This window comes from Artemia sp. Qi Xiang Cuo, chromosome 9 (genome assembly GCF_049724085.1).
Source record: "Artemia sp. Qi Xiang Cuo chromosome 9, ASM4972408v1, whole genome shotgun sequence".
In the NCBI taxonomy this organism is placed as follows: domain Eukaryota; kingdom Metazoa; phylum Arthropoda; class Branchiopoda; order Anostraca; family Artemiidae; genus Artemia; species Artemia sp. Qi Xiang Cuo.
The window spans coordinates 27,734,992-27,746,093 of record NC_142802.1 but is presented as its reverse complement, the minus strand read 5'-3'; the positions used below and the strand labels follow the sequence as shown (position 1 = coordinate 27,746,093).

Here is an 11,102-nt window from a genome sequence, read left to right as displayed (position 1 = left end):
GACTTCCTCTAAGGGTAGCACTCCTCAAGTTCACAATCCGAAGATCTTTGCAGTCATGCTTTTTCGAGTTAAAATACTCCATAGAATTCAAATATAGTTTACATTAGGCAATAATTAATAATTTTTTTTTCTTTTATATGATGTACTTTCTCAAATTTGTCTTGCTCTGCAATCTTCAACACCGCGAATTTTCCGACAGGTATTTCTCATTTGGGGTTTCAGGACGTTATTTGGGTTATTTTTGTCTAAGGGTTTGCTGATAATATTTACATTAATAACATAAATAATTATAGTGAATAATTCTGTCGACGTAATTTTCTCTCAAATTTCAAGGGAGAATCTTGTGTTTTCCCTGATTACCACTTTCTAAGTACAAAATCTAATAGATGTTGTTCTAAATACACAAGCTCATAATTGCAGGCCTCTCGCTGTATTTTTTGTGAAAAATATGAACTTTTGACCACAAAAGTATGAACTTTTGATTACGCTTTTTATGAACCAATTATGAACCTAAATCTACGATATGTGCACCTCAGAAACTGTCCGTGGACACAAAAAGTGGCAGTTGGTGTTTTCATCACTGGAGCACATATTCTTCTTGTTTTCTTTTTTTTTTCATGACTACAATTAGATGTTTTTAATTTGTATAAAAGAACAAAATACACCAGTACAACATACTCCACTCTACTTGTAGCCTACCTTTTGGCAAAATATGCCGAAATTAAGGACGACTTGGTTTGCTTACCCTGCCCTGTATCAGCTCAATCTTTCTGGCTGCCTCATCTTCTTCGCGTATCTTCCGGCTCAAAGCTTCGTTCATACTTTATGCGAGGTATATTTCCACAAATTCTTTGGCATCTGTGGCTTTTTTCAGCTCCTCATTAGCTTCTTGAAGACCCTTTCTGTTACTTGTCTCGTCTTCTTTTCAACTGACTCCTTCTCATTCAAATCCTTTTCCAGATGTTCCATTGCCTTCTTCTCAGATAACATCCACTTTGTTCCTCTTCTTCTTTCTTTTTGAACTCTTCTTCACACTGTCTAGATCGCTCAGCTTCCAGGTACAGTTTGTAGCTCTGGCACGCATTTCACCCAAATACAATAGCTCTCTGGTAATAGGGATTAACTCGGGCCCGTTCTCAAACTTCTTTAGAGCGTCAGAGACTATTAGTCTAGCACTGAGCATTTTCATTTTCATCGATGACTTTCCCTCGATCATGATGATCCGTCCTGACTGGGAAAAATCACGTTCAACGTCAACGTTCAAATGCGACATGCAGAGAGCTGATTTTACTACCTATGAAACAAGGAGATATTTTGTCTGTCCTTGATGGTTTTTAGACTAAAAACCGAGTTCCACAAAACATTAATCCTCAATGAGGTCATGATCTTAGGCAAACTCGGTTCCAACTGGAGCAAGTTCCATTCGTCGCTCACTGGCTGCTTCAGTATTCACATGGACAGGCACAAATCCAACGATTTTCACAAAGTCGCTTGTTCTTGTCTCATGATTCGAATCATCTAGCCGCAGGCACTGGAAATGCTGAAGGGCACTTTGACCTAGTAATTTCTCTTCAATATGGCGGCAAGCTGGCAGGTAAGCATGTTCTGGCACTACTGAAGTTCAGAGCATCAATTTTTTGTTCCTTTCACAGACATTCTTCCGCACCGCATGATACTTTATCGGATGGAAGAAAATCCGCGCTTGAATGGGAGAGCTCAGGAAGTTTTTTCCCTTCTGAATATCAGTCAAAGCACTTTGCCTGACAAAACGGCTGGCGGCCATCATTACTAGTCGACGCACTTCATCATACAGAATGTGGGTAAGTGGTTCTTCACGTTGAAACAACTCTGTGAACTGAGCAAATAGCTTTCCGAAAGATATGACAAAGAGGACTAACGCTTTGGTTGTGGTACGCTCGAACCAAGTTAGATGTAACAATATCTTTTTGAACAGAAGAAAATGTTTGTTCCCAAAACATGCAGTGTTAAAGTTTGAAACATTTTAAATAAAACTCTTGCACATTTGCTTTGCTTCTCCTTTATAAGGAAAAAGACAGCAACCGAAAGCGCTTTCCAGCTGATGACAAGAAAAATATGAACTTCTTTCATGATCATGAACCCTGTGGGAGGCCTGTAATTGAGTTTTTCCCCTAGCAAAATAAACTAAGTTTTGTATTAAAAGATTTGCTATTCAATTGCTTGTCTTTAAATTGATAGTAGAGTTAGGAAAATAGTAGTCAATAACTCTCACCTAGTATGTTGCCTCAACTCTATTTAACATCAGACAGAGTGGAGTGTTCAAAAAGGCAATTAAGGAAACAGATTGGTGATATTAAAAAATTCAATGTAAGCTAATAAAAGTCAAACCAGTGTGTCTATTACAACTGTGGCCTAATATGATTAATAGACAATGACTTGCTTCCCCATAGAGATCAAAGAACAAAACTTGTTTTATCATTGAGAAATTATTAGCCTTATTCTGAAGTGTATCTCTCAACATGTTTACCAGTTTGGCTATCTACTGACATCTTCGTTTTTGAGATGTTTTTTTCTAAGGTTATAGGCAAAACGTGTTAACACAATTATTAAAATTATACCAGAGTTACCACATCAGGCTTATCTAAATTCCAAGCAGCACTACGCTTTCGATCCATATACGAAATTCACACACACACACACAAAAAAAAGATTAACATAGGTCAGTAAGAAACAGAAGTAGACAAAAACAGACATTCTGAAAAACAGAATAGGAAAACTGCTTAAAAATTTAATGACATTACACAAAAAAACTTAAGAAACGCATAAAAAGTTTGTTAATATCCACTTTTTTACGTTTTTACGAGTCAGACGAACATTTTTGCGCGGGGAGGGGGGTGAGTCAACCCCCCCCCCCTGGGTACAGGCCTTAATTGGATTAGGTACTCAGCTTTAAAGAATCTAAATACATTTTTGAGTAAACAAATTCTCGGATTAGTATTTGAATTATGTTTACCCCCATGACAATATTACAGGCGATATAGAACCTCAGATGAAGCGGGGGGGGGGGGAGGGGCAGGCCCTTAGCCAGGATTGTTCCAGGCGAAAGAAATGCTTGCAGTGGGAAATTCAATGACCTTTTGGCAAATTTTGGGACTCTTAGAAGCGGAGAAAGCAACTTTATACTACAGTTGGAAGTGGCGAAAATATTAATTTTGACTCTTCAAGTTTAATCTTAAAATAACAATTATCATGCGGCCATTGCTGTGCTTCTTTCTCCATTTCAGGATTTGTTTTTTCTTTTTTCAAAATTTCTCGAAGCTGGTCGAAATACTGTTATTTCCAGCTTATTAGTAATGTTCACATAATTTTGAGTTTTTAAGTCCCAGGACAACAGAAAGATATATTCTAGGCTTAGTCTTTGGTTCGACCCTAATCAAAAACTGCATCACTTTTTATGCAAAAAAGTTCATAAGATACCAGAAAGGTCAACAATCTGGCTCTTTTGGTGTCAGCGTCAGGTGCGTGTAAAGTTTTAGACCCCACAAAACATCGACCTATTTATTCGGCCGAGCCACACTGCAGTTATACTAGTGAATACAACTATATTACGTACGACCACATCGCCAATACGGTATCCTCTGCGTGATTCGGTTAGTTGGGATATATTCGACTATTCAGTGTAATTTTTATGATTGACCAGTCAGATTAGTGAATTAAGACGCGATTTTACTGAAATTAGAAAAGATATCAGATTTAATCCACAGTATTAATATCCGTATCATCAATCCGACAAAAGATGCAGGGCCATAGAAGTATTGGCAGACGGTAGTTGGGAACAAACGGCTTGTTAGAGGCTTTGTAACCTAAGTTATGACCATTCTAATCTTTTGCAGCAAAAATGTGACTGTGGTGTGGCTTAATAATTAATTTTAAAGCAGTTCGTAGCTTAAGTTGCGATTCTTACAGAATTTAAAATATAAATCTTAATACGTGAATTTTTGTTCATAAATATATTTCGTAATTTGTGGTATTTAGCAGCTGAAGTTTTAAAAGAGTATGAGGCGTTTCCATAATTTTAAATTGGTTTGAAATTTCAGTACCAATTTGGCTCTTTTCGAGTCAACATTGTCGCTTTGCAACACAAAATAGTGAAAAAAGGGACTATGTCATGGCAAGATCTGTAGTTAAGTAAAAATACCAATAAGTCCTGAAATAAATGTTTGAATGTGCTCTACTTCAAGTTTATATGATAACCAGTTTGATGCAATCATCCCTTAGGAAGATCAATTTTAAACAACCCCTTTCCCGAAGAAGAGATGGGTTGAAATAAACAAACCGAGCGTGAGTGCATAAAGGCAAATGTCTTGTTAAACGGTCCATTCCTAGCTCAATTGTGTAAACCTGAGTGTGATACAAAAATTTATTTTTGGAATGGGATACGAACAAGATATTCATAGTTATTCCATTAGACTGTGTTTTTGGCTCATTCGTATGATCAAGACACAGCCTTCTATGATATCATACTATTACAAACAACTCATTGCAGTACCAATTCGCCTGAGACGAACATAGCTGCGCGCGCTGCTACTCCACCTTAATCTGTTCGAGTCACCACTCTTAACATCCTCCCATGAAGGTTCAATTTCCTTTAAATACTTTTTTATGACTTCTTCCCACCCCATTTGAGAAGGACCTCCTTTTTGTTTGGCCCTGACGGATGGGCTTTGAAGCACAATATTTGTCAATCCATAATCCTTCATCCGTGAAACGTGGCTTTCCCATCTTACCATTTCTCTTATCACCTCTCCACCCTCATTTATTACTGCTCTAAGGGCTTTAAGCTTATTTACAGTAATTTTTAAACATATCTTGCACCCTGAACTCTCAAAACCTCCAAAAATTTATTCATTTTGGCAAAAATTTTATCTAGGACAGTCAAATGATCTGCATAATCTTACATCGCAAGTTGCTGGGAAACTACAATAGCGAAACGAATAATTTTCAAACGAACTTCTTTGGCTACAAGAAAGATAACATTAATCCATCAAAAGATAACACTTAGAAGAATTTTAATCTCTTAGGCAGAAACAATTTTTTCAGAGCCAACTTTAATGACTTATCTACAACCATAAAAAGCAGATTCACCAAGCAATGCTACCCCTTTATTTCCTCAAGTTTGGCAGCAACGTTCCAAATCACTCAGCGTGTCTCTAAAATATTGGAACTCCATGCTTCTAAAGGTTTTAAATGCTGCAAATCATTAAGACAAGGCGTCACTACCAGATTTAATAGTGGCACTGGAGTTTCTCGGATTGGTGATATACCAACAACCTATTTTCTAGGTTATATCAGTTTTTACACAAACCTCATGGTCCATTTCACCAAGAGTTTCGGTTTGTACTATTTCCTGACAATAGACAAAATCGCTGCTTTCTGAAGTATCAATTCCAATCATTTCTGCTGAATGTGTGGTCATCATGTGTCGACGGAGAACAAAGGCAAACTGAAAAGACCGTTCACAGTGCTGACAAGTATAAGGACGCTCATTCGTGTGACTTCGATAATGCCGCTTGAGCATATCCTTTGATTTAAATAATTTGGTACAAAATTCACAGGATAAGAGTTTCTCGGGTGGGAGAAGGTTGTGAACTCCCATCTTGTGGCGTTTAAGTGTATGACTATAGTTGAACCTCATAGGGCACATATCACAGGCAAATTTCTTCTGGTCTTCCGTATTGTGGACTAGCATGTGTCGCTTCATTTGATCCGGACAGCCGAATGTTTTATCACATCCAGGACACAAATACAATGTGTCACTTGTTGAAGCATGACACGTTCTAATATGGCGTCGCATCACGTGATTATATCTGAACATCTTATTACAAAAAGGACACAAAAACTGCTGATGAACCTAGAAAACAAAGCCACGGGTTAAAAACAGTGCCTAAGATAAAAGGCACACTATTAGAACCTTTAATGGTACCTTCGGGTATTAACTTAAAAAGAAAAAAACGTTTCCAAAAACAGAGAAATATTTCTGTTTTCACTGAGGTTTACCTGACCGTTTAAGTTACAAGCCCAGCAGAGAGGAAACAAATTTTGAGCTCATTTTCGGGCGTCACGAATAGATACAACCATAATTAATTTCAAAACTGTTATCTGCATAGAAATTCATCAAGCCAAGAAACTAATGAATGTCGTTTTCAGGTGCATCCCGAACGTTTAAGTGATTTAGCGTCTAAAAGAATCCTTTTAGTGTCTCATGGGGGGGGGGGGGAGGAGGAGGAGGGGTGGTTGAAGAATAAAAAAAGTAAATTTCGAGGATACTAGTATTTAATTTATCAAGAAGAGCGGTCCTACAGGCTGATTTTAGGGGGATTTGTCCAAATAACACTCACCCCACTAACACTCCGACATGTTTGCACTTATGGATATCTGTATTCTCAGAATATACCACCTGACTATTTTCTATAGCATACTAATTATGAACTTCTTTTTTAAAATGATGTTGCCCACAAGAGGGCGGTCTGAAAAACACATGGCAAAACTGAATAAAACTGGACCTCAAATATATTTGGCTTCTCAACATTTTGGGCAAATTAAAACTTATAATCTTAATTCAATGCTTTTAATTTAAAAAACAAGTTTTTCCCATTGAAAGAAAAGATGTACATTATTAGAAAGAAAGAAGATGTACATTATTAGTGAAAGAAAAGATAAACAGAACAATATTATTCTAGATTATGGGAACTTTCCCTGTCCCAAAGCCTCAACTCTTTTGGTTTAAGTTTTAATATATCATATAAACTAATCCTACAATCAAATGAGCATAAGATAAAATTTACTTAGCATTGAGCGGGAGGCTTCGGGAATGGCAGTCCTCCTCACATTTAAGATGAATGTTCTTTGTTTTTAGTTTTAAAGTCCAGGATTTTTCTTTTCTGAAAAATTATTTTCATGAATGAGGTTTATTTTCCATATAATAATACTTTGAAAACGACTGTCATTGCTAAAAATGTGCCCTGTCTTTAAAATTTTTCTCAACGGCTGGAGGGGGAGGGGCTTTAAATATCAATAATGGAAATTCAAGTCACAATCAGGTATCATATTTTCCAGTAAGGATTCTTCAGATCAATCTTATTCAAAGGGGATGGCACATCCTCCTTCCGAGCAGATTAGCATATGAATGTAATATTTATGTTACATTCATATTACTTCCACAATGAGAGGGGATCTATTACCCCTGAGCACTCGTAATGCATACTAAGTCCGAAGATATTCCACAGTACTTGAAGGAATTTTCAGCCCAAATATATTCAACCAAATAATGAGAGATTAAAGGCACATTCACCCCCCCACTCCGCATATTTATATGAAGGGTCTCTTGCTAAACATTAAGGGTCTAAAAATCTATGTTGTGAGGCTTCAGTCCTGCCCCCCCCCCCTACATGCACACACATAGGGAGTTCCACTGCATGACTCTGCAGCAGCGTACATAAATTATTGAAGATCAAAAATAAGCTATGAAATTGTTTATAATAGCCATTTATTTTGCATTGATGGTATACATATTTAGGGACAAATCCCTTACTATAAAGATTATAGTCTCTGAAACTATATAAAGGAATATAAAAGGAAGTTCTAGCTAAAAATTATCAAAACAAAAACAGAAGTTTTAATCAGGATTTAGCTGTTTCAATTAATAGATAAACCTTTTTAAGGTTTTTAATCACCTTATTCTTTAGAAGCATCTTTTTTCTTTAAAATAGACAATCCAATGAAAGCTTACCGCCAGGTGCCTCGTCACTTTACGTTCTGTTGCAAATCTCTTCCCACAGTCTCCACATTCAAATACTTGCTTCTGTTTTTGACTACACTTATGTTTTGCCAAATCCTCTTGAGTCAAAAAGCACAATTTGCAAATATCACAAATATGTTCAATGCCAGGGGTATCTGGTCGACTACTAGATATTTCTGATTTAGAAGGATCCTCTAAGTCCTGCATATGAACAAAACTTAAATGTTCTTCTATATCACTTTGCTGAGTAAACTGCAACTTGCAGTGAGAGCATTCAAAGATATAAACATTATCGACTCCGCTTTGTTCCGATTTCATTTCCGTTTCAATAACAGTAGTTTCTTGGACTTCTGTCTGACTTGAACTTCGAACTTCAACATTGCTTTCAACAACGACTTCTTTCACCGGATGAACGTTTACGCGATGCCTGTACATCGATTCCTCATGCTTGAATTCTTTATCGCAAATATTACAACGGTATCGTAATTCTGGATGGCATTCTTTGATATGAGTCCGTAAATCCCGTTTCAGCGGGAAACATGCCTGACAGAAGTCGCATTCAACTGTGTTCCCCCGGTAAAGAATTTCAGCCGCCTGTCCATCTTCGGAACTATCATTGTATTTTTGTTGTTTCCTGGTCGCCTAAAAACAAGCAAATTATATTAGCATCAAAATGAAATTTGAAAGTAGCAAAGTGCTTGCAAAATTTTAGACAAAAGTTTTTTATTTTGTTTATAGAAAACTTTGGTATCCATTAAAAGCTAACTTTTTAGGCAATGTCCCTTCCTGACTTTAGCTTCGGACCTACTAAATCGCCGAATCTTTAGTATCACCATCATTTCCACTTTGTTTACAAAATATGATCTGAGGTTGGTTACCAAGAACCTTATTCTATCTCAAAAAACAGAACCAAAACCACTCCTCAACCAATTGACTCAATTATAGGAGTCACTTGATGCTTTCTCCCTTCTCTACTATAGAGAAGTAAAATTTAAATAATCACGTCACTTCAAGCCTATCAAATACAAACCATTGTGTTCAAATAACAATATTGTAGTAGCGTGCCAATGCACAAGGTAGGCTTGCACAAAATTCCGGCAAACATTTTTAGCTTCCACAAATTAATAAACAATTGTTAGCGAATTTCTCTTACAAATCGTTGAAGAATAAAAATAACACTTGCACATTTCTTCATTAAAAAATGACGGTTGATAAATTGTGCGATTAACAGTTTTGCATTGCTTATTTAATGTTTTAGATTCTTTTTTTTCCGATCCCGTAGCGGCAAATCAATTTTCTATTACATTCTATATCATATTTGTATATTTTAAAATTTTTATATTTATTTTATAGATTTATTGTATTATATTTATAATATGCGGCGATTATGTTTCGTGAACTGTTGGTAACGATTATTTATTAGTTAACAATATTTGTTGAAATTTGTTAGTTGTATGTTTTGATAAGCCAACAGAACTTTCTTAGCTAAATTGGGATGGTGGAAACGCACCTTAAGCAACAAATAATTTGCCAACACTTTCTTAATCAATCAAGTATTCTGATCAAAAGACGATTTACAGAAAAAAAAGAAAGAAAAAGCCCAGTCGTTGTTGAGAGCTCATATAATTTTGGCTGAGTAGGAAGCGAACGACGCAAAATAGTGGCACATACTCGTAATACCATATCTAGTTCACTATGACATTAAGTGTCACTCACACAGAGACACGCGGAAAGCTAAATGGTTTTGATTAAACGCTGACAAAACGCAAATTAAACAGCTCAGTAACACTAACATATCAGGCAAGTTCTGCAGAAAACGCAAAAAGTCATGATAGATAACTCTTAGTTGTATGAACAGCTAACTAACTAAGTATGAACTTAGATTATATTTTGAATAGAAGCTAAAAATGAATAAAAACTAATAATGAAGTAGCGCACCACTTCTAAAAAAACATGCTAATAAAATAAACTAGCACCATTAGATTCGGTGGCGGATCCAGGGGGGCGCCTCCCCCTAACATAGTCTAAAGTAGTGGCATTTACTTAATTGACGTTAATTAAACTTGCTCCTAACGCGTTTATCGGGTCAACCTATTTTGCGCCCCCCCCAAAAAATCCTGGATCCGCCCCTGATTAGATTCCATATTTTAAGCTCTTTCCAAATATCATGGTGGCTTTTCTGAAAAGAAGAGCTCCATCGTAAATAATGTTTCCTGACTAAAAGGTGAACTCTATTATGCCTATTACTGCGATGAACTAAATTATTACGAACACTGATGGAAGACATTTCGAAAAATTTAGTTACAAATTCTGCGTATTTTATCCTACACCATAGAGAACGATGGTTGTTAGTCTTGAAGCCTTCAGGTCTCTTCCATCTTAAATCAGTTGTTAAGTCTCAAGTCAATATTGACCAGAATTAGTAACTATTAAAGACATATGTATTCAATAAACCTTTTATACTTAGCTCATTACTCAGGAATTTCATTCTTGTTTCTACATAGCTGTATTTAAAATGAATTATTTCTGTAAATAAAATAATAAACTAAAATTTAAGTTTTGTCCTAAATCTCAAAGACCTTGCCTTATCTAGAATTTTCAAGATAATTTATGAATCGGTCTTACTTGTTTTCCGGGAATGAAACTGCTGTATTTTCCTGTCTCTGTAAAAGAAATAGTTAAAGAAACCATTAATCTTCTTTCTTTAATATAATTCTATTATGTTGCCAGAACTACAGTAGCAGGAGTGTGCCTAAGGGTAGGGGGATTATGACCCAAACCTTCAACCCCCTCAGAAATACTGATATTTACGATTTTTCCTATGATCTCTTATATGTTCCATATAATTCTCTTATTGCTTGAGTTGTTCCGAAGTTGTGCCTCCTTCAAAATAATTCCTCACATGCATACCTACTGCCTAGTCTAGAGACTTCTCAGGTGCACAAAAAGCGATCTCTTGCCGCTATAATCTTAGAAAATCATCCTTTTTCATACACCACAAAGATTTATCCTTGTTGCTCAAATAGTCCACTTTAAACATAATCTCTCAATAATTATGATTAAATTAAATTTCAGTCTAAAACCTACTTGTTTCATGCTAAAAAACTTGTCAGCATTAGTACTTTCAATATCAATTTCTACATCGTCTATTTCTTGTTCATCACAAGATACATCTTCCGTCTTTAGTTCAATCACCTGAACAGTCCCAAGCTCAACATCAAAACCCAGATCAACATCACTTATGTCTTCGTCCATTATGTCCATCTGTAAAAAATGCGAGATTTTAAACAAAAAGGTTTGCAAGCCAATAAAAATTTCTTTAAAA

The 11,102-nt window shown here is 36.0% G+C and overlaps 1 protein-coding gene across 1 annotated transcript in view; it reads right to left on the bottom strand.

Annotated features, from left to right (window-relative positions):
* Positions 1-5,031: 5,031 nt before the first annotated feature.
* The window catches only part of LOC148948516 (zinc finger Y-chromosomal protein 1-like), a 29,599-nt gene continuing 23,528 nt past the window's right edge, over positions 5,032-11,102 (bottom strand). The window contains exons 4-6 of the mRNA XM_089094954.1: positions 10,865-11,041; positions 7,769-8,419; positions 5,032-5,890 (exon numbers count right to left, since the gene is read on the bottom strand). Coding sequence (XP_088951080.1) covers positions 5,318-5,890; positions 7,769-8,419; positions 10,865-11,041 — 1,401 coding nt within the window. The 3' untranslated portion in view covers positions 5,032-5,317. The remainder of the gene's footprint in view (positions 5,891-7,768; positions 8,420-10,864; positions 11,042-11,102) is intronic.